The sequence below is a fragment of the Trachinotus anak genome, unplaced genomic scaffold (assembly GCF_046630095.1).
Source record: "Trachinotus anak isolate AG129_WGS33_773 ecotype Australia unplaced genomic scaffold, CSIRO_AGI_Tana_v1 ptg000021l, whole genome shotgun sequence".
Taxonomy (NCBI): domain Eukaryota; kingdom Metazoa; phylum Chordata; class Actinopteri; order Carangiformes; family Carangidae; genus Trachinotus; species Trachinotus anak.
The window spans coordinates 18,868,619-18,891,433 of record NW_027273872.1 but is presented as its reverse complement, the minus strand read 5'-3'; the positions used below and the strand labels follow the sequence as shown (position 1 = coordinate 18,891,433).

The window sequence follows — 22,815 nt, the reverse complement described above, 5'->3', positions numbered from 1 at the left end:
CTTCACAGCTGGAGTCCGTGTGTGTGTGTGTGTGTGTGTGTGTAAAACTGAAAAGCAAGTGTAGTCTTTTCTTGTGCCATTGGAGGCAAAGATCTGTTTCCAATCAAAAATACAGTCACTTTTATATACTTTTTATATGTGGTTCAATAATGGTTGGAACACTAAATTTTACACAATACTGACACTCAGTGGTAAGAGTGGGGCTCATTGTGGAAACAGTCAAATCACTACAATACTATTACAAATATTCCATGATCAAATAAAATGTGGTCCTAGAATATGGTAGAATGCAGTGCCATAGACTAGTGAATTTCTCTGAATTTTTATTTAATTAGGTGGGGTTGCTGCAAACGCAATCCTACTATATGTAGGTAAAAAAAAAAAAAAAAAATCTTTGGTATTTCACTGTTTTTTGATTTGTATCTTCCTCTAGGCTAGGACAAATAAGTCATCAAATATAAATATCCAAAACTCACATTTTGGACCCAAAACATCTTTAAGTCAGACATCACATCAGTGTCAATTTTTGTGTGAAAAATCTGCATCATGATTCAGTCAGACCTGAACACAGACATAACATCATAGCAAATAAGCATCCAAAAATCTGCTGAGGAATCAGAGAAAAAAGAAACTCCGCAGTACATAATCCAGTGATAGTTGTCCCTACATCCAGTGGTACATAACAAACAGGAATGTAAAGTAGCTAATTCGATACACTTAATTTTCCAAAATGTAAACAAACATGGGATTAATACCAAATGTCACAAGTATGACAAGATGTGTAATGTCAATACAAATAATTGTAAACAGGAAGTAAAAACATCCAAGGTGCTTCAAGTCCTGATTATTATCAAAACACCTTTAATTTTGTTTAATGTAAATACAATTTGTAATGTAGATATTATTATTTATAATAATTTGATTTACATTAAACTGTGTCTTTTAACTTGCTAAATGATTAGAAGACTTAATGAACAATCAATGTACAGACAATTTTATTTTTCGTCTTGTTTTTTTTCATAATCTCTTCCTCACTCAAAAATAAAAAATGGCAATATTCTTTTTTTGTTGTTGAAACTGACATTTCTCCAGCAGTTTGTGCAGAAGCACTAATTCAGTTCATTCAATAGGGATTTGGGGACACTTAGCACTGCGGTTTATGGATTTTTGCTCTACTTCATGAACTCTGAGCATTCCTTCACTCACAGCTGAAGCTTATGGATTTTGTGTCACTTGCAGCTGATGTTTTTCTGAACTTACTGAACTGCTGTTTTACTCTTTCCTGTGTGACAATAAGACAAAACTCGTCAGAACACTGGATCTATTGGCCCAGATTTGGCTGAGTCTTTGCCATAGTCACATGAATAACAGCATAAAGAGTGAGCTTGGGAACACAGAAACACGCAAAAACAGCTTATAGCCGTGAGAGCTGAGCAGGAATGGGTGGGAAAAAAACAAAGCAGAGGAGAGCCACACTGTTTATACACTGGCCACAGGGGGTGACTGGGCAGTGTTCACACCATCTCTGCTTCAAATATGGATGACAAAAAAAAAAAAAAAAAAATGTGACTCACCACAATTTTGAGATACTGAATAGATTTCACTGATTTTTTTGTTGTTGCTAAATCCCTGAAAAGTGATTGTGAAGAGTGAATTAGGATTTCCAGTGTAGGCTATGCAGGAGGTGCAGCTCAATTTCCTTCTGTTTACTTCAACTCACTTCCACAATGTGACTCATATCTAAACTTTTTTCACTGCTTCCACTACAGTTTGTATTCCCAATCCTCTTCGCCTTTTTTTCAATCTACAAAAGTACTGGACCCATATATAATATTATAGTACAAAAACAGTTGAGCCATGTTGTTTGTTTATAGAGCAGTGCGCTTTATGCTTTTAAACTAAAACCTTGAATTCTTCTTTAAACTTTGAGTAGGGCTTGATATTGTTGACACATTGCAGGCAGCAGACGCCAGGAGGAGATACACACTCATTTCCAAGGACACTCCTAGGTGACGTTTAAAACGTAGGGACTTTTATTGTGAAGTTTAAGCGGAAGTGCAGCTCTTTAGTTCCTGTGTTTTCAGGTCACTGTGTTTGCAGTCTGAGGTAGTGAGCATGGCGACAGCTACAACACCAGCGGTCCCAGAACAAACACCTGAAACATCCCTGCCAGGAATCGCGCCTGGGCCCCCGATCATAGACGGATTCAACGTTAACTCCAAGTACCAGGATGAGACCTTTAAAGAGAAGTTGATGAGGAAAACCAAGCAGAACCCGTTCGTCCCGATAGGTGAGTTATACAAGTCACAGAGCAGTGTGCTTACACAAGGGCAGCGCCGAGGCGCAGCCTGTCCTCTACTCTTCAGTCTGATCGATCCAGTGGTATCTGATGATATCCGATTCTGCGTTAGCGATGTAAGATCTACCACAGCCAGCCGAGGTCAGCAGACATTAGCAACTGCGTTAGCCAACAGCAGAGAAGTAGCATTTGTTACCATGTGATGACTTGCTTTAATTTTAGTTTAGTTTGCTCCAGCTGAGTCAAAACCGTTTTTGAGACGTTTGACCCTGCCTTAACTTGAGATGCCCTCAGTAAAGTATTTTAAAGCTGAAAGATATTCTCCGCCTCGGTGTTTTTGTTGTTGTCCATTTGCCCTTTCAGGCTAGGAGAGCTTCAGATGTTTATCTCTGAAACTTTAGTGTGGAGGAGAGATTCCCTCCATGATGTGATGCAAATTTTGAGACAATTTCTAAATGGTGAAGTCTGTGGATCTATACATTAAGTTTTGTTTTTCTGTCTGATTTGGATGTAATTACTCTTTAATGTTGAGACTTGACCACTAATGCTACACTGCCATATAGTAGTGTAGTAGTATTAGCCTGTTAGGCCTTCCCGTTGTATGTGGCATTAGTCACAGCATCTGCTCACCTCTTTCACTTTCCCTGTGGTTACAGTGCCTGGGTGTTGCTCTGTCAGGTCCTGTCTATAAGCTGTGATTTGCTGTTTGTTCTCCAGGTTGTTTGGCAACAGCAGGAGCGCTGATGTATGGTCTCCGTGCCTTCCAACAAGGGAAAACCCACCAGTCCCAGCTGTTAATGAGGGGACGTATTGCTGCTCAAGGCTTCACTATTGTTGCCCTTCTTGTTGGTGTCTTTGCTACAGCCCTGAAACCCAAGCAATGAAGATACACCCATCCCACACCTCTGCCATCATCCAGTCACTTCACCACCATACCACGTGGAATCAGACCAGAGCCAAATATTCATTGGACTGATCGTACTATCTGAATGACTGAGTGATGTATTGTTTTCAACATTGTCCAGATACCTGGGGGTCAAGGGCCAACACTATTTATTATTCTTTGCAAACTGGGAATTGCTCATGGTGTTGAAATATTTTGCTTGGGGTTGGCACCAACGAACAACAAAGTATAATCAACTTCTCACCACACCCAGAAGGCAAGATGGATGTTTGTTAAGTTGTGCTTTAATAGTACTAAGGCACAAAGCTGTTAAATATAAATTATGTTTTTTGCTCCTTGCTCTGATGGGTTAGATTTCAGATATTTCATGTATTGCCACTGAAATTATCAGTGTAACACCTGACTATGTCTTCTGATATAAATTTTAATTTGACCCTGGCGTCCTGTGTGTAATTGAGATAAAACATCACACTCACAACGATATTTAGGGGACATCTATTTCTTATATAACCTTTATTAAACAAGTTATTTTAAAAAAAAACAAAAAAAACTGGGTAAGTTAATTGTGAACACAGTTTGTATATTAATGGCTGGTGTGAGAAGATTGAAATGGGAGGAGGATTTTAGACAAACACTGACCCAGTGTCAGTATCCACCTTAAACTCTCAGACTTTAATGTCACATGAAAATCAAATTTGCAAATTTGTTTTTGCTTCATGGACTTCCAATGTGTTTTTAACATTCGAATGATAAAAATTGTGGTTAAATCCCTCAAATACGTCTGTTTCACAGTAGCGTCAGAGGTGTGTGCCTGAGAGTATGCAAGTGTGGATGATGGCACTGGGTCAAACATAATTTTAGCTCCTCACACATCAGCTGGACAAACTGGGATTCAAGTGATTATCTCCAGGGTATTTTGATGGCAAACAGTCTTAGCTGGTAAATATTGAAGGACAAATTAATTTAGGTGATCACACTCCATCGATTTTATTTTCCAGTTCCCTTTTAACATTCACTTTTGCAGTATTCATAATGTCTAAATAGGCAACATGTGAAACAATGTGCAGACATTAATGTTGAAACTGACCTTACTGATTGCGGTTTTAAAAATATAAAACACATTTAGTGTGACACAAAATGGTGCATAAAACTTTTGCTGAGAAAACCGGTGAAATGAGAAATCACACAAGCCGTTAAATGCGTGAACTCTGAAAATTTAGATGATAGCAGACATCTTTGGTTGTGATTTTTTTTTTCAGTTTTATTTTTTGCTGAAATTGCCTAATTGAAGAGGAAATCCATCTGGCTAAATACTCAAACTGGAGTAAGAGCAAGATTAAAAAGGCCACAAGCTTATGTGTGCGAAAGAGAAAAATATGCTAGCTACCTTAAATACGGTCATTAGGGATATAATACAACAAACGTGAACAAAGAATGTGTGATTAGAATTTTACACTGAGAGGCATAAGTGGTTACAATCTAATCCGTTACAGTGCTCATATCGTGTGAAGTGTCTGACATTGACCAAAATGCAAATTTATAAAACAACTAAAAATTGTGCATCCAAAATATTGGCAGAGGCATGCAATAAAGTTGACCAAATAACAATTTATAAGTTAAGGGGGAAGGAAAATGTTTAACTTACAGTAACAATATTTTCTTAAGTATAGCAGTGATAAAACTGACCAGCTAAAGCATGTCGTAACAATAGAGCAGTCCTTCATCTTCTCACAAGAGAGTGAGGTTAAGTATATAATTTCATTGTAACAGCCATCAAGAAAGGCAGGAAGTTGTCAAAGGTTATGAAGATACCAGGAACTTTATGGAAAAGGGCATACAAACTCGTCTGATGTGATGTGAGGTTAAAACGGAAAAGGCAATGTGTCTAGAACAAGAATTCTCCCTGCGACATCCTCTAGCGAACTAGAGGCGTCTGTTTGAGAGAGATGAGGACAGAACGCATTCGAGACACATCCTTTGCCTGTTTGTTGGTTTTGGGATTGAAGTCACATAGACGGGCCACTCTCTCCCATTCAGATCCTGGGCTGTCGCCATCCGTCTCTGCCAGGAAAGCCTCCTCCGATGCTCTACGGGGGGGAGGGAAGACCAGGGAAAGACATGAATGAGATGCAGTATTACAGGGACTTCACAACAATTTCCACAAGAGCAAACCCTGTCTGGGGCAGACATGGTGCTCGACACAAAGTTCAATCACATGAATAGAACCTGTGCACAAGATCCACAACAACTTCATGCATTTCTTATACCAATCATACACTTTGTTGGAGACATGTTTTATATTTATCATAACCTCTGGCCTAAATAACGAATAAAAATGCAAGAAATAGCCTTCCAGAACAGACTGGTAATTTTAGTTTTCAGGCATGCATCAGGTAAAAATCAACTAGTGGTAATTTATGGGGTAGCGCATACAACATTAAAAAGCATAAGAATTCTAAACCTACACAAAGCCTATAACATCAGAGTTGGGCTGTTTGTAGAAAGCCTTGTCAGCAATCCTAGTACGCAGGCAATGCCAAGAAAGCAGGAAAAAGAAGGAGAAAGGAGAACAGATTCAGTGTCAAACAACAGGCAGAGAAATGTTAGGGTCTGCATTAAAAGGATTATGTAAGCAACTGAGAAACAGTTCCAATGAGGTGGAAATGAAAATGGTGAGAGTTTAAACTTGTCTAAGACTAATTACAATACTGCCGTACTGTAATACACTGTTACTAGTAGACAAGCTTGGAATCGAAAAGCATTTCAGTCACATTCTTTGGTGCTAGCGTGGATGAGAACTGCAACATTTGCTTATTGCTGTTTGCATTCCTTCGAACTGGCAAGCTTCCTGTTTTGTTTTCTAGGCATTTTAACCGGACACACAGTTTTAGACTATTATCTCATAAGAGGATTGTCTCTCAGTGCTTTCACAGACACAGAGGAAGAAAACTAGCCGAAACTAGAGTCAGAGATGCAGAGTGATACCGTGCCAGACTTGGGCAGAGTCTGTTGGAAAGTGTGAGAGAAGACCCGGTTAGCTTGGTCAAGAAAAGGAAAAGGCTGCAAAATTTTTGTAAGAATAATGTGACGACACTGACTGCAAACAAATATAAAAATAACAAGCTTTAAGTCAAGGACAGGCTGTCTTTATATAAAACATGAATAAACTTGATCAGCAGTTCTTTCAATGCTTTTAAACATTGATCCCTTGGTGCAGTAGGTCCTACACAAGTGCTTCAATGGTCTACATCACTCATTAGACATTCAGTTTACCAAATATCTCCAAGTCCACCTAATATATAGTATATTGTTTCTGTAGCCATACAGTGCATCTGACTTGACATGTGTAGTAAAAACAAAATTTTGAATGATTTCTACTGAGAAAAATTACAATATGCCAATACAACACTTAGAGGTCTTGAGCTGAATAGAATGTGACAGTGTAGTAATTACAGCTTCACCACATCATAATGATAAACCAACTGTTACTTCTCTGCATGTCAACAGGGGACATGTCAGACACTAACCTGTTGTTGGCCTTGTTCTTTTCCATCTGCTCATTCTGGTGCACATGCCAGTCCTCCAGCTCCTTTTTGGCTTTCTCTCTCCACTCTGCCTCTGCCGCCTTGGATGCCGTGTCTTGTTAGGGTGCAAGAGCAGAAAACAGCATTATCAGAGAGTCTTCAATAGAGGAAAAGAACTGGCATATTATTAGATTTAACTGTGACACAATTAGTTACGCTGTATCATTGGTCTTAAAGGTAAACTACAAAAAGATACAAAACACGACAGTGACTCATTCCAGCTGCAAAGCAGGAAGCGCATTAAATGGTGTGAATAATGTGTCATTGAGAACATCTCTGCTCACCTAAAGCTTCAAGGCGTGTCTTCTGCTCCTCCCTCCACTTACGTAAACTCTCTGGTTCTTGCCTCTGAATATCCACCTGGGCAATGGCTGCATAGTTGTCTGTAGGGCCATTGGACTCCTTTAGGAGAACATGAAACATTTCCTCGATTATCAACAGCTTTTGATCAAAATACTATTAAATAAATAAATAAATGAGATGATCTGATAGAGCTCAGAATAAAACTGAACCACACATCCCTCTGTCATCCATCATTGACATAATGTAAACCCTCGCCCCTTACCCTAAACTTTACCATCACAACCGAGTGCCTAACCCCTGACCTAATTGTAACCCTGACCCTCAAACAACCATTTCAACTTGTGAGGTCAAGCATGTTGTTCCTTGTCCTTTTCTCACACACACACTCTTAAAATAATTTAACAGACAGGGTAAAGATATGTGTTGAGCTCACCTGAAACATATCTCCATTCACTGTGGAAGACTCGTCCCCGAAACCGTCTAACATTGTGATAAAAAAAAAAAAAATACAAATGTTAATGTTTAATGTTAAGCTGGGCTTGTTGGAAGTCACCTTTCCTTATCACCTAGCTAACCTAACTCCTTACACTAACCTTTGTCTGTGTCGCTCTATCTCGGAGAAATGCAGCAGCACCTGTTTGGGCACTGATGTTGTCTGTGCAGCTGTCAGTTAGCAGGACAGGATTTTCCGGAAAAGTGTAAACAGCTACCTTATATTATTTAGCTCGGTTACCACTGAGTTGTTGAGGTGGTAGTTTCACTCTTTGATATCTCGACGTCAGGATGATGAGCTTTACTAACGTTTACTAACGTACGCGGTCGGTGTGCAAACAAACGCACAGCCGTCCGTTACGCTAGCTGAGCCACAAGGCTAACGCCGCATTAGTTTAATCGTAAATGAGAGTATTAGACATTTAAAAATGAGTGGACCACCCGTCTATATCAACCAGTAATGCTGTTGTTAACATACAGGGACCGGGGGGGGGGGGGCATCGTTCGCTAGCTGCTACTAGTCCAGTTCAAGTACCAGCGGTTATATTAGCTTTAGTTAGCTTGTTAGCTTGCTAGCCGAAGCCGACGTTAGCTCAGTCTCAAACTTGCCGTAGTTGGCCGGCTCAGTCTGCTGCTGGCCGTCCGCTCCTTCCAGCGCCCCAAATCCCTCGCCGTCGTTCTCTATCCCCGCTATCTCACTCTCCTGTTGAGCCAGGAAAGCTGCAGCTGGATCCTCTTCAGCCGGGTGTGCTCCGTTGTCAGCCATCTTTCACAAAAGTGTTAACAAGTTTAACTGAGCTTTGTAGGTTTAGCTAGCTAAATGTCAAAGCCCAGGAATTAGGCCACCAGCTCTGCGACGTAAATTCAAGCAACTTAAAGATTTTACTCCAATATCAGCTGTTCTAAGTAGATTAGCGTGGGCGACAGCACCAGCAATTAAATCATCTGTACCAAACAATCTGAGCTTCGACTTAAGGCCCTCACTGATGATTCATGATTTCTTCACTTGTTCAGCCACCGTGGTGATGATGAAGCAGGGCAGCACCCCAGGGTACCATTTCCCTTTTGTTGCAGTGTGTCTCCATCTGCTGGTCCTCCTCTGCATATCTTTTGTCAGGAGGCCTTCAGCCGTATTTGATCAAAAGTCCTACTACAAAGTGTTGCTGTTACCTTATAAACTTCTACTTTTACTACTACTACTACTACTAATATAATCTATGTGGCACATTTCATTAATGAGATGCAGCTCAGCAAAAAGAATCGTTAAAATATGCTTTGAAAAAAAAAAAAAGTCTAATGTAAGTATATATATTTTTGCGTTATTTTTTCTTTTTTTTTTCCTTTTACTTGTTAGAATACCACACAATCTGTATACCTGTAACACCTTAAAGTTTTAGTCTTAAATCCCATTCATTTTAAATTAGTGGATGGGGCATGTTGTCTCTCGTCTGATAAATAATGAGTGCCTTTTTTTTTTTTTTTTTGTCAGTGACATTAGGGTAGATAGTTCCAATATAGTACAGAGACACAGAGGAGGAGCAGATCAGCAGTAGCCTCTCTATCAACAGTGCTGAAGAATTCACACCTAAAGTACTGTAGCAATAACACAAAAATACATGCAAATACAAATGACAAATTAGAAGTTCCCATCTCTCTCTCTCTCTCACACACACACACACATTGTTTTTGTTCTCATTATTATATCACATCACATTGTAAACATTTCTTATGTCTGATTTGCCTTAATTACTTAATATTGACTGAGGACTGGGATCTGACTGAGGATGTTCTGCTAAAAAGCCCACTTTTATTTATTCCTATGTGTCGTAGCGTATCGACACAAAAAGAGAGAAAACATTTGATTATGATTGCCACAGATGTACACTGGGGTGTCTGACCTCGCCTGGTTCACAGCCGCAGTATGAAACGAGGCAGCGGCCCATGTGACTTCTGACGTTTCAGCCGCGTCCTGCTAAAAAGAATGTGAGGGGATGAACCCGCTGCTCACCGAGGGGATCCACGGTGGCTTCCTGACGTCCGCTACAAGGAAGTCCGAAAGTTAGCCTACTTACCGAGTCACTTTTTTTTTTTTTTTTTAATCCGGTAGACTCATTCGTGATGTCGGGCGAACCCACGGAGGGACAAGAGGTAAGCTAATTCATCCCTTCAAACATTTCAGTGCACTTCTTTGTGTGTGGTGTAACTTTGTAAAGCCAACTTTTCCACACTGCGAGGTATTGAATGGGCTGTGTTGTGCTACTAACTGTGCAGATTATGGCTTTGGCTGACTGCTTTGAACCGCTATCGGTCTGAAGCGTTGCAAACTACTTTGTCAGAGCCGAGAGTTTCTCCAGTTTTCTTGTCCCATTCTGCTTCCTCCTCTATTGTGAGTGTAAAATATTTCAAGGTCTGCGCCGGAGTGGTACTACCAGTCTTCAGTGCTCACAGCGTAGCCTTTAATTACTTGTTGCTAATTATTGTCTTGGATACACTGAAATCATTAAAAACTAAGCTATATGAGCTCATAATTGTGTGGCCTGTTTGTCACAAAGGAAATGGGCATATAATGCCGTGTATTTGGGGATAGTAGCACATTAGAGGTGCAAGTTCCTATAGAAACAGTATAGTGACACCAGAGATTATAAATAGCAAGACCATAAACAGGGGTAACGTCACTTGAACGAGTAGGGCCTTCAGATATTACTATCATATTTATTGGCTTAATCTAATGGTTTCTCCACCGAGTTAATATAGACATTAGTATTTTTCATTAACTGAAATGCATCCAGATTCATGCTGTTACTCCCACTTTCTTATTATCAGTCTGTTTTTAACAACTGCTATTACCACTAAGTAGCCTATTATCACAAGTAAAACCTAACCTAATCCATTACCTGTTGCTGCTATGGGTTTTTTTTTTTCCATTCACTGTCTCAGGCAGGCTATCTCATAATTGATTTTCTTGTCTCCTGGGCTTCTCTATAGGAGGTATAATGTGAGAAAAAGTCACAATAAACTAATCCAAGTTTTGGTAATTAAGACTGTATCATGTAGATATTATTTACAAAGGTGCACTGACAATACAAAATGAAAAGAAATGAAAATACTTGAAAGGGACTCCATTAAATGATCAGCTTTGCAGGTTTTAAGGATGGGTTTAATTGGGGTGCTTGGGTGGTTGCCTTTTTAGTATTTTCGACAAGAACCACTGCAGTATTAAGAAATATATACATCTATATCTACACCCCTGTTTTATTTTTTCCATGTATATGAGCACCTCTGTTGCTCTGAGCACTTGATGTTAATATAATCTAATTGCTGGTTTGGTTGTACAGTGTTTCATGCCCTCCAGAAGGAATGTAGAGTTCCATAAGCTTTACTTCAGTTGTGGCTGTCTGCTGCTTCTCAAGTGCACTTTATAAAAAAAAAAAAAAAAAATCATTGACTTTTACATAAAAGGCCAGAATATAGGGGTAGCTGACATTACTTCTCTCTCTCTCTCTCTCTCTCTCTCTCTCTCTCTCTCTCTCTCTCTCTCTCTCTCTCTCTCTCTCTCTCTCTCTCTCTCTCTCTCTCTGTGACTCATGTGGGTGTTGGGCTGAAATAGTTTGGTGTAGTTTTACATTCCTTATATAGCCTCTGAGGAGTGAGGAGAGGCTAGGGCTTGCCTGTGTCGCAGACAGTGTTGGGGGGGGGGGGGGGAGGAGTAGGGTTTGCCAACAGAGAGAGAATCTGCTTGCCCTAGCTTACTGACTCTTTAGCTTTCTCCCAGGTTTGGGCTAGCAGCCAGCCCTTGAAGACAAGGTAGGTTTGCATGGTGACATCTTGGGTAGCCAGCTGTGTGTCATGCAGAGCAATGACATCTGGTAGGGTTCAGGGTGGAGGACTGAGGGCCAGGACGAGGGGCACAGGTACAGAGGTCAATGGTACAGCTGTAACTCTCAAGTAAGAGCAGGTGATATAGCCCTGCATCTCAAGTTGCCTTTGGTTCTTAAAATTACCTTGTTATTTAGTGCCCTGCCATCCGCTGTCAATAAGAAGATCTGATGAAATTGTTTCCCACTGTTTTCACAGTGTCACAGCCGCTGTAATTATGTAAAATATTTAAAAATATCAAGGCAAGTTTGTATATTGTTAGAAAGTGGGACTGGGTATGATTATAATTCAGTTTAATGATTTAATTATGAATTGAATACAATGAATTGCCAACTCCCACTCACTGAAGGAGAGTAGATAATTGTTCAATGCCCCTGCTGTTCTTATTGTCCTGGTGATTTATGATGCTGATGTTTTCTATGGTACTCATTTGCATGGTAGTATACTTTGGTCAAATCTGAAGTGGGTCTCTGTATCAATACTCTCATCATCTTATGATACAAGGGATGACAACCTATTTGTTTTTGTGTTGATAAATGTTAGAACGTTGTGTCCCAGCAGCACCACTGGTATTTTATGCCTGTCCTTATTTAAATTATGCAATTTAAAGAGTGCAATTGATTATTTCTACCAAAGAAACACATTTGATCTATTAATGTAACACAGTTGTTCTTGCAGCAGAACAGTTTCAAGATTTAATCCATACAGACACTGAACGTGTGTGTTTGTGTTGGAGACAGATGCAGAAATCTAGCAGCTAGGCTGCTTGGATGAAAAAAGAACATTTTCTGGCTTTCGGCCTAATTAAGACGCTGTTTCCTCCTTTCTCTTCCTCAAGGCTATGAACATTTACTCTGTAACCCTGAGTGGCCCAGCGCCTTGGGGCTTCAGGCTGCAGGGCGGCAAGGACTTCAGCATGCCCCTCACCGTGTCAAGGGTAAGAAACTGATTGTTATTGGAGTTGACTTTTGTACTTCTCTGTTTCTGTGATCACTGTGGTTTTTATACTCTTCTTGTACGTTTCTATTGAAAATCACTCTGTAACGTCATTCATGTCCTTACAAGCTTATATAAAAACCTTGGTCTATTCACAAGAGTGTCTTCAGTATTCAGTACAAACTTGGTCATCACATAATGGCCGTACCTGAGCATACGTATGTCATCCTTTCTTAGGTGTGCATAGTAGATGATTTTGTCCGCAGACTGGGGTATTTATTTTCATATTGCTCACATTCCATTGTGTACATACCAACCCTTATCCAGTCGTTCTTTACATGCAGCACCTTTGCATTAATAGTATTCACTGATTACAAGGACATGCTGTCATTTGAATGTAGTACTGTGTACTCTCCACGTTAGGTCATCACCTCTACACTGAATGAATTTTTTTTTAATACTCTATAAACTGATGTTGCTATTGAAGAAGCAGCAACCACATTTCCAGGCCATATAAGTGCAGTGCTGCTTTGCCTGACAAACACACGGTCTCACACTTGCAGGCACACACGCATGCGCGCACATAAAATCATTCCACCATTGTTGCCAGCTATTGCGCACACAGATCTGGCATTTTATTATGCACTCATTCTCCACTGGCATTATTATATAGTTACCTTAGAGGGTAGTTTGATCTATAAATGTAAAACTGATCAATTCATCAATTCTGTTAAATATTTGCAGTTTCCTATTTCAGAGATAATTGGATGTTAATAGGTAATTTATATATGGGTCAATCTTAGCCCCACAAGGTTACTGCACATAGGCTCAGTCTTTCAAAACACTCGATTAGCACTGTGTTATTCACATTGTGCTTTATCTACTTTATTTATTCTTTGTTTCTTAGTTGTTACCAAGACTAGCACTACTAAATGCTGCTTTGGTAAGTTTGGTGTTCAGAGTCTATAGTGTATTGTGAGTAGCATCACACTGAGGTGTGTGTAATCCTGTGGTGAGAGCAGCAGTTATCACCAGCCTTGTCAGTACATGTCTTGTATCTGCTCTGCTCTCTGGCAGGAACCACAGGCAGAAACACAATGTTCCCCTTGGATTCATGACAAGAAACCTTTTCTTCTTCCCATAAAAAACAAACAGATGTTAAAACCTCATTTGACGCATGGCCCAAAACAAAACAGGGATTTTTGGTGGGATATACTGTAGGTGTTGATTAACAGGAATTTCAGCCTAGATGGGCAAGGTGTGCTGTAGGTTGAATATCAGTGGGTGAGTCAGTGGTTGTGGTGGAATTATCTTGACTAATCAGCCAGTGCAGGAGGCCAGTTTCTCTGCAATCCAGGTACATTACGTATGCTGATTATTTTCCTCCCTGAGAGAAATATGACTTAGATTTTCAGTAGTGCAGAGCCTTTCTCCACCAGGCTCTCCATAAATTTTGTTAGACGTAGGCTAGCCCAAGCAGTTTGGTGTAAGATTAATAATTTCTCCCAATCTGAACAAAAAAACAAACAAAAACTAGTGTCTATGTTCGGAGCCTTAACAACTGGCCAGTGACTAATATCTTTGTGGCTTGTTCCCACAGTCTGTTGAGGCCTCAGGGTATTGGAGTTATAAAGATGTGTCAGGTTTTCTCTCTTTACCTTTCAGGGACTGTTGGCTCTCCTCGCAATTGTCATAAAAAGCTGGACAGTGAATCACACAGTCGCAGAGGATGAAAACAGCCCAACAAGGGGACATAAACCTCAAAGATATACAGTATCCCTTAGTAACAGCAAGAAAAGTCAGGCCTGAGCTCACTGAGCTTCCATTGGATGAATTTAGTGGGTAGTCGTTCTTTACTGGCTTGTAGCTGATGAGATAAGTGTCTCAACCCAGACAGTCAGCTAAAAGCAATTACACAATCAAGAACATGTGGAGTGACAGGACAAAAGCCTCAGGAAAACGCTGTAAGGCAAAGAGATTGCAAGTGATAACTCCTGAAAGATCAATGCCTTTAAGTGTTTTTGTAAAGACTGGATAACAATTAGTGATGTTTGAGACTGGATCTACTCAGTGCCCATTGTTATTTAGATAATTTGAGTTTGGTTTTACTGTAGCAGATTATGACATCATCAATAATTTCATATTTAATCATTTACCTCATATTTGATATATTTTAGTGTGTGTGTGTGTGTGTGTGTGTGTGTGTGTGTGTGTTAGTAAATGGGTTTCCATGGTCTATGAATGCTCATGTTTCCTTCCTCCTCCGTCTGTGAGCCTGGAAAGCTATGCTTTCTCAGCATTCCTGAGATTTTTCTTGTATCCACCCTGTCGCTGCCAACAGACAATCCTCTTGTCTCCTTTCTGTGTCTAATATGTCTTCCACACTCACTTTTCTCATCCATATGATGGACTCCCCCAGTCTCACTGGAATACTTTTCCAGTGAGATCAGAGGAACGGAGGCCATGCCAAGACAAATTGTTAAGTCACTGTGAAAGGAAAAATAACTTTTTGACCTAGCATAACATGGATACACCCATTTATCATCTGAAAAAATATGTTGATAACTTTTATTTGACACTTTTTAGTATCAATGTCCCACCCCTCGGGAAACAGCTAATTTTTTTCGATGTTCATGCTCTTGACCCTTCACCATAAAAAGAAAAACTAAAGAAAAAGCAGAACATTTCTCTGTTTAACTTGGATGTCATGATACCCCTTTCAAACTGATACAGTTATATGGGTCACAGTCATGCATGTCAATAGACTTTGGTTCGTAAGCACCATCTCTACCTCGTTTGAATATGGGTAGGGCGCTGCTTTGCTTTGGTGAACAGACATTTCTTTTAGGATTGGGAGATTATTGTTTCTGGCTTTGTGGTATATCAATGGTATATAAAGGGATACTCCGCCAATTCAACATCACACTTCCATAAAGTTTCAGGGTTTGTAAGAGAAAAAGAAAAAAAGTAAAAAACTGAAGCAACAAAGGCTAAGATATTCCTCACTTTAGTCCCTAGTAAGAGTTGAGCTCTAAAACACTCGATCATACGTTTCTCATAATGCAGCTTAATGGCGTCTTTCGCGACACCCTCCCTCCCTGGTAAACTACTGCATCTTTAGATTCCACACCTCCCGTAGACTGAGTGGGACCAACCATGACCAGTAAACAGATCTTCATGTGTTTAAAAGTAATTCAATAGGAAACCTCAAATGTAACTTAATGTGATACTCTTCTCATGTAATTCAGTGTATTCTTATGGTCACGGGAGTAGTTGTAGTTAATAGAACTATAGTTGCCAACTTGAGTGTCTGTGAGAGGATTATCCTCTGACAGCCGTCTCACTTGTGTGGGTCAAACATGGGTTAAACACGCATCCAGTAGGCCCTTGTCATACGAGCATCTCCTCTTCTGAAAGCTGACCTTTGAAAATCTTTAGGCAGCCAGTTGAGTTGTTATGAGCTTGATCCCTTTCTATCCAGTCTACGTGCCTATGTCTATGCTTTTGTTTTTTGGTTTTCTTAGGTTAAATTTTATCTCTCTCCACATGTTTGGGCCAATATCCTGTTTCAACAGGAAAGGCATAAAATTTAGGAAGCAAGATGTTGTCATAAGGCTGTTTCATTGTCGTTTCTGTACAGTCTGGGGCAGACCTACAACTCCTCCGAGGAGTTTCTCCAAATATCTGCCCCACATCTCATGCCACTGCGATTCCATAAACATTATGATACTATAACCGAGCCTCCTGAGCACCATCTGGTTCCTATCGACAAACACATGCCACGCCGCTGAAATGAAATGTTCGGAGGAAATTACAGATGATGTCATGTCAATAAGTGAGTGAGGAGATTTTCGAATGTCTCTCGGCACAGCTGGATGTGTCATCGAGTCTTGTATTTGTGTGTGTGTCTCTTTGTCTGACTCAAAGGCCATCTGCTGTTTTATCACTTGTATACTCTTAAACATCCCCTCTCTCACTCACACAAACTCTGGGAAAAGAGGCCTTCTTAGAGAGGTGAATTAATAATTCAGTGCTTTACTGATAGATTGCCCGCAGGGGGCATTTCTTCTGTGTCTAGTTGGATGTGAATGTCTTAGGTTGTGATCAGTGCAGCAGTGTTTTAAGGTGAGTTAGTGCTAGGTGTTCCACTGCAGTCATTACAGGGCAACCACATACTTGCAGGTTTGGTTTTCCATTTCTCAGAGGGATATTTATGGCTTTGCATCAGCTGTGCTGTGTGAGTGATGTAAGGACAGACTGTCTCTCGGCCCCCAAATAGCCATGGAAAGAATAAAAGTGAGCTGGTGCAGAGTTACATGGCCAGTATATCTACAGCTAGACAAACTTTAGTGCATTATTAGTTTAACCGAACTGTAGAGCAGCCAGCTGAGAGCAAGTATGAGGCTCCGGCCCACCTGTAGGGTCAGTCAAGGGGAGCACTTCAAAAGTGAATTCAAGATGCTGCATTTTGAAAGGCTGGCTAATTCTTTGAAATACGATAGGTTACCAGAACAGCTCTCCGACCGTGCTCTGCCAAAAAGCCTTGAAACAGGCAGCGAAGCTAATCCCGTAGTTGTGAATACCTTCAGCTGTACAAACGTCATGCCATCAGTGTGAAGTGAGCTCTGATCATATTTGCACCAAATAATTGAGGAGAGAATGAGCCTGCTTCTCGTTAGTGACATGCATCAGAGGAGCTGACAATATCAACAAGCTATCTTTGTGCTATCGCTGCTACATAATGTCATCATACATCACACTGCACCAACATGTTCGAACCCTGGTTGTTGCGAGTGTATGGTGCAGTGTGTTGCATTCAAGAACATGTTTTCCACTGTCCTTTGCCGTATTGACAAACTGCTGGGGGGGTGTAGGGTTTCCGTCTGCCCCCTACCAACCAAAGGTCTGAGCACAGCAACTTTAACTGCTGCCTTCTCAAGTGAGGGAGCAGCTGCACTCTGAACCTGAGCCAGGAGCGCAGGTGTCTGTGTCCATCAGTAAGCCACCTCACACTGACACACATGCACATACATCTACAATCTGCCGTCTTTATGGCCTCATATACTCACTTTTTTTCCTCTTTTCTCACCTTGCATTCAGAGTTCGCTAATACAGGTAAAAACATTCAAAATCTCCCATTGCCGTTCAGTGGGTTTAGATCTGGTGACTGACGTTCATAGTCATCAAACCATTCGGTGGCCCATTGTACACTCTCACTTTCCCCCCATTCATTTCTTCATATTTTTCAATATTAACTTATTAAAAATAGAATAACAATGTTAACCTGCCTCAACTTCGAGGTTACTCTGCACCAGCTCTTATTGCTAATTGTAAATCTTATAAATAGCTTTTTTTAAAAATAATTCTTTCTGAAAATATTTTTTTTCTGCCTGTACTCCATTGGCTAGAAATGTTTGAACTCCTTAGTTTTTACAGAAATTAAAGACAGTTCATTGTGTTAACATTTAACAACTACAGCTCCCTTGAGGCTTTCACATGACTTCTGTGGCTAAAAGAGGATATGTTGTTGTTTAAAGCTAACAAAATAATTATTGTATTTTCGTAAAATGACGAGGTGCTCAAGTTTTACTAGCTAGTCTAGCAGTAAAACTGGGGGCAGGACTGCAGTTCTCTGTAGTGAACCTCAGTGGCATTATTCCAGGCTGTGCCCCTTTTCAGAAAATGTCACATGTGTCCATGTCATAGCTGTTTTTTTTCCAGTGTAAGCTGTTAAAACTCTTTTGAAGTTCTTTCAAAACTGGATAAATTATTTCTTTCTTAACCCCTCTAATTGTTTCCAGTGAGCACAAATCAAAGGCAATTAAAGTGATGTTTGAACTTGGCTGTAAAGTTAGTGTTGCCTGGATTGCCTCTGAGGAATGCATTTCTCACTATTTTTAGCTTTGCCATGTTTTGAATCAAGGCAGGCTCTAGCTTTGTTGTCTTTGTGGGGTGCTGAGCAGTTTTTCAGCCTGAACTGTCATCATTTTACAGAGCATATTACCTCCCTGCTTGCACAAGTGTTTATGTTTAATGTGCAGAATCAAAGCGGCAAGTGTGATAGCTTAGCTGAACATGGCAGAAAACTATTGATTGAACTGCTGAGTCCACTGAGCTTTTGATGAGTTAACATTTGAAGGGATCCATGACATCAGAGAGTAATCCTAATAGGTTTTTTGCCAGAAATCCTGGCACTCACTCCCTTATCTGATGCTGAACACTTTGTACTCCAGTTATCTGAGAATTTGACACAAGTTTCGAGTTTCATTAAGCCACATGGACAAGCTGACTAAGCCCTTACTAAACACGATTTGGCATTGGCACTGTGTGTACTAGTGGTTTGAGAGGACATGTCAGGCAGTGCAGTATACGCTCATGTAGAAAGCCATTACTACCTATACTGACTATGGCAAGTTCTTCCTGTTTGTAACAAGACTCCAGCCTCCTGTGCTCTCACTCAATATGCCTGCGTGTCACCCCGGGTGGATGATGTCATGCTTTTCTCAGTGAAACTGGTGGATGACTTACCTGTCTGGATGGAGAAAAAGTGGATTGGTTGTTCCAGTAAATGATATGACTATTTGTAACATATGGTCTGTGTCTGGAGCTTTCAGGAGTTCCTCTCATAGTCTTCAGTCACATCTGCAGTTAATTATATGGTGATGACTGATGACATCATGATGACCTATAATGCCTGTTCCCGGTAGTGTTGAGTGAGATATCGCGACTGGCTCGTCAGATCCAGACACACAGACTCCCTGAGTTGATTATTAAGTGTTGTGAACACACAGTACAGCAAAGTCAAGCGAACAAGACTTTTTGTGTGTTTAGATTTCCTACATTTTGCTTTGAACTACTGACGTGTGAGATAAAGGTTGGTAATGTCATTTTCAGACTCTGGTTTTGAAAATATTTTCTTTTTGAAACATGACGTTCTGACTAGAATAAAAAGCAACAATGGACGCAAGGATTTCAAAAATCCACATTGTGTTTTGAGATTTTATTATTATTATTTCAAACCATCCTTGAGAGAAGAAGACACAAGATGAATACAAATACTGCAGCATTTTTGTGTTCATAATACTTTTGTATTAGACCAATTTAACGATCATCAGGTGTGTGAGTTTTATAGTTATTAAAGTTGCACTTTGGCTCTCGGAGTTTCTTGTGAAGTGTTCTGTGTTCGTTGTCTTCTCCTGTGAAAACCTCTGCACATATTCCTCTAACTTATGTCTGGTTTCTGTCCCTGTGTTTTCTTTTCCTCCAGCTGACCCCGGGCGGGAAGGCAGCCCAGGCTGGTGTTGGGGTGGGAGACTGGGTGGTGTCCATCGGTGACACCAATGCAGAGGACATGACCCATGTGGAGGCACAAAATAAGATCCGAGCAGCAACAGACTCCCTCACCCTAACCCTCAGCAAGTAAGTCCTCTGGCAGTGCGTGATGCAGCAAACTGCTCCATGATCACTCACTCTCCATTTTTATCTCGCTCAGCAGCATAAATCACCATGAAACATATATCCTCCTTTATTCTTTGGTAAAAATGAGATAGCAAAATGTCCTTGAGTTTTGGCCCAGTATGACAGATGGTTGCAAAATACATTTAAGTTATCATCACACATACAAGAATAATTTTACCTCCCTGAGGCTTCAATTAGTTTTAGATTTAGACCTGGCTGAAATTTAATTTTACTTATTTTAAGTCACAACCCCACTAGTAAATGCTGTCAAAAAAGTAATTATTTCTGCTGGGGAGGTTATGTTTTTCATCCTGTTTGCTGCTATGTCTAATATAGTAGTTAGCAGGGTATTTCAAAAACTACTGAACAGATTTTAGTGGAATTTGGAGTTAGTCCATGGACCAAAAAAGAATTAATTAGGTTTTGGTACAGACAGTCTTACCATATGGTCATTTATAAAGAAAAAAACATTCCCTGGTCTGACCTACATCTTTGCATATAACTCTTACATAGATTTAAAAGTTTTTTTTTCCTCATACAAATTTGATCATGTATTCACTGAGTTGGTCCAGTGCAAGTCATATTTAGGCCTATTTTTGTAGGTTTTTCTATTTATAACATACTGTTTTTGTAGCAGTGTTTGCCAAAATATTGCTGGCAGTGCTGGGTTGAAACAAACTGCAAAACATTTTGCAACTGGAACTGCATTCATATGACAGGTGCACATATCAGTCAAGAGTGATCCTGAAAAATATGATTGCAATTTTTAACGAGTTAAATGGCTAAAACCTGGTGGATATGAGTTTGACCAATGTGAAATGTTGTGCAATTTAACCTTGTACAAAGCAAATATTCCCAGGATTTAGGAAATCTCCAAAATTCAGTATTTTCTTCTATCATTAAGTGTATTTTGGTGCTTGTTCAAATCTAAATGCAGGTTAGAATTGAATCTGAATTCTTTCTAGCCTAATATCACAGTAATATTCTGTCCTTTTCATCCTAAAGAGCAGCAGTGAATAGTCTGCAAGCCAACTGCTGTCAGGTAGATGCACTGGCCTTTGTTCAGTTGAAATACCATTTTCATTGGAGCCTTACGTTATGCCTCATCTTTTACAATGACATTAGAGAGATGCTTTCTTCAGATTAAAACATTTTGTTGTTTGGTGCGAGCCAGGGAAATCTATTTTTCTAATTGTGCTTCAGTTAGTTTAATTTGCACTGGGTAACCGTCATACAGGCGGCACTGATACCTGCTCACGTACCTGCTGCCAGAAATTCCTGACAAAGTATCTCTGTGGACTACAAGCCAAAATGTTTCATCAGGAGCCTAATTATAGGAAACAGATTTCACTCCCAGAGAAAGATGGAATGTAACCATTGAAGGACGTAAAGCCTTCAGAAAATCAGACGTATTGACTTGCTAAGTAATAGAGGTGAAGCCTGCTGCTGTTGTGGGATTAATTTTGATTCTGTGATACTCATAAGTGTAGAGGTTGTGATCACAGCTGTAGCACAGCTTTTGTCACATTTAGTTCATTTTGTTGTTGCCTGCTGAGAGATTCAGCTATTAAGTTCTGACAAATCTCCTTTGTTCACTGAGTTTGTGGAGTCAGAACAGCCGCGGGTCATTTATATTAATTTCCAGATGAAAACAGAGCCAGAACTTAAATGTAATAATCTTAGATGTAGAGATCCTGCCGGATGTTTGCTGCATATTGTCCATGATACACCAGCATGGACATCTTGGCTCGCATCACTGAATCCAGTGGGTCTGTCAGTTCATGTTTTCCTTTTAAAAATATTTTTATTAGATATGAGACAGGAAGTCCACAAAGTTCTAACTCAATAATCGTTTTAGTCATATTTGAAGCAAAAATACCAAACGTTAGCTGGCTGCTCAAATCTGAGCATCGGCTGATTTTCTTCCTCACACATGAAAGTAAACAGAATATTTTTTGAGGTTTGGACTGTTAGTTGGACAAAACAAGACATTTGAAGACCTTAAGCTTTCTTGCAAATAAAACAATTAATTGATTAATTGACAACAAAAGGATCGGCAGATGAATAAAAAGTAGTCCTTAGTTACAGCTCTAACTTAAAGTCAGTGTTAAAGACGACAGATAGTTATTGTTATGGATGAGTTCTGCTAAAGGAACAAAGATTCAGCTACTTCATCTATTTTGTTTAGGAGAATAGCTTGAGAGAAAGAATAACGAAGGAAAGATGAGTAAGAAGAGAGAGAAAGGTGGGTGGAGTACAGAGAATGTTAAACTTAGCAGGATCAAAGGCTTTTTAAACTATAACTTCCTCTATAATCTTGTGTGTAATATGTAGTTTAATGTTACTAAATATTGCAGCAGGTTATTATGACACGAATTACTGGATCTGGTTGAGATTTTGTAAAATGATCCGTCTCTTTACTAGCAAAGAGCTGCAATTCTTTTTTTTCCACCAAGCCAGCAAGAGCCATTGCTAATGTTGCATTTATTTATTTTTTTCCCCCAGCAGATAGGGCACGCACTATACTTTGACTTAATCAATGCCTTAAAAGGAGTGTGAGGGAGAGAGAGCAGTAGACTCCGGGGTCGGAGAGTGAGAGTGAGAAGGAAAAGGAGAAGAGTTAGAAAGGAGACAGTGAGAATCTTGTTGGCTTTGTGGTGAGGGGATAAGGATCAAGAAAGGTGACGTCATGCCGAGGGATAGATGAGGGTCAGTCAGTTGTCACACAGGAGCCAGATGTTCCCCCTTGTCTGTCCAACAGGGTCTGTTCAGAAAAATGGCAGAAATGATTGTTATTGTGTATTTTAGAACAAAAGTTTAATGAAAGAATGATTTTCTACTTTTACCATTAACCCACAGGGAGTGGTGTAATACTTTGATAGACTTGTAATAAGCCAGCATGTTTACTTAACAGCAGCCATATTTCTCCTGCTCTCTGCGGTTTGCCTCCTCTATTTCTCATC

The 22,815-nt window shown here is 40.0% G+C and overlaps 3 protein-coding genes across 8 annotated transcripts in view; 2 read left to right on the top strand and 1 right to left on the bottom strand.

Moving 5' to 3' along the window:
• The first annotated feature begins 2,077 nt into the window (after positions 1 to 2,077).
• On the top strand, positions 2,078 to 3,636 carry higd2a (HIG1 hypoxia inducible domain family, member 2A). The gene is made up of 2 exons (XM_071457975.1): positions 2,078 to 2,290; positions 3,017 to 3,636. Exons 1-2 carry the CDS (start codon positions 2,116 to 2,118, stop codon positions 3,181 to 3,183), a joined length of 342 nt encoding a protein of 113 aa, XP_071314076.1. The 5' UTR covers positions 2,078 to 2,115; the 3' UTR covers positions 3,184 to 3,636.
• A 529-nt stretch (positions 3,637 to 4,165) lies between these two features.
• On the bottom strand, positions 4,166 to 8,644 carry cltb (clathrin, light chain B). 4 transcript variants are annotated; one of them, XM_071457970.1, is made up of 6 exons: positions 8,192 to 8,644; positions 7,524 to 7,570; positions 7,072 to 7,189; positions 6,731 to 6,842; positions 6,189 to 6,209; positions 4,166 to 5,290 (listed from the first exon to the last, which is right to left on the bottom strand). In XM_071457970.1, exons 1-6 carry the CDS (start codon positions 8,346 to 8,348, stop codon positions 5,119 to 5,121), a joined length of 627 nt encoding a protein of 208 aa, XP_071314071.1. In that variant the 5' UTR covers positions 8,349 to 8,644; the 3' UTR covers positions 4,166 to 5,118. The 4 variants fall into 4 exon arrangements, with proteins under 4 accessions (XP_071314071.1, XP_071314072.1, XP_071314074.1 ...); XM_071457971.1 differs by lacking the exon at positions 6,189 to 6,209 and having other exon boundaries at positions 8,192 to 8,634; XM_071457973.1 differs by lacking the exons at positions 6,189 to 6,209; positions 8,192 to 8,644 and adding an exon at positions 7,684 to 8,052.
• Positions 8,645 to 9,485: 841 nt separating this feature from the next.
• The window catches only part of pdlim7 (PDZ and LIM domain 7), a 32,273-nt gene continuing 18,943 nt past the window's right edge, over positions 9,486 to 22,815 (top strand). Inside the window, exons 1-3 of one of the 3 annotated variants that reach the window (XM_071457967.1) lie at positions 9,486 to 9,730; positions 12,297 to 12,395; positions 19,662 to 19,813. In XM_071457967.1, coding sequence (XP_071314068.1) covers positions 9,701 to 9,730; positions 12,297 to 12,395; positions 19,662 to 19,813 — 281 coding nt within the window. In that variant the 5' untranslated portion in view covers positions 9,486 to 9,700. Of the gene's footprint in view, positions 9,731 to 11,225; positions 11,387 to 12,296; positions 12,396 to 19,661; positions 19,814 to 22,815 lie in introns of those variants that run through there. The other 2 variants (XM_071457969.1, XM_071457968.1) reach the window with 2 other exon arrangements.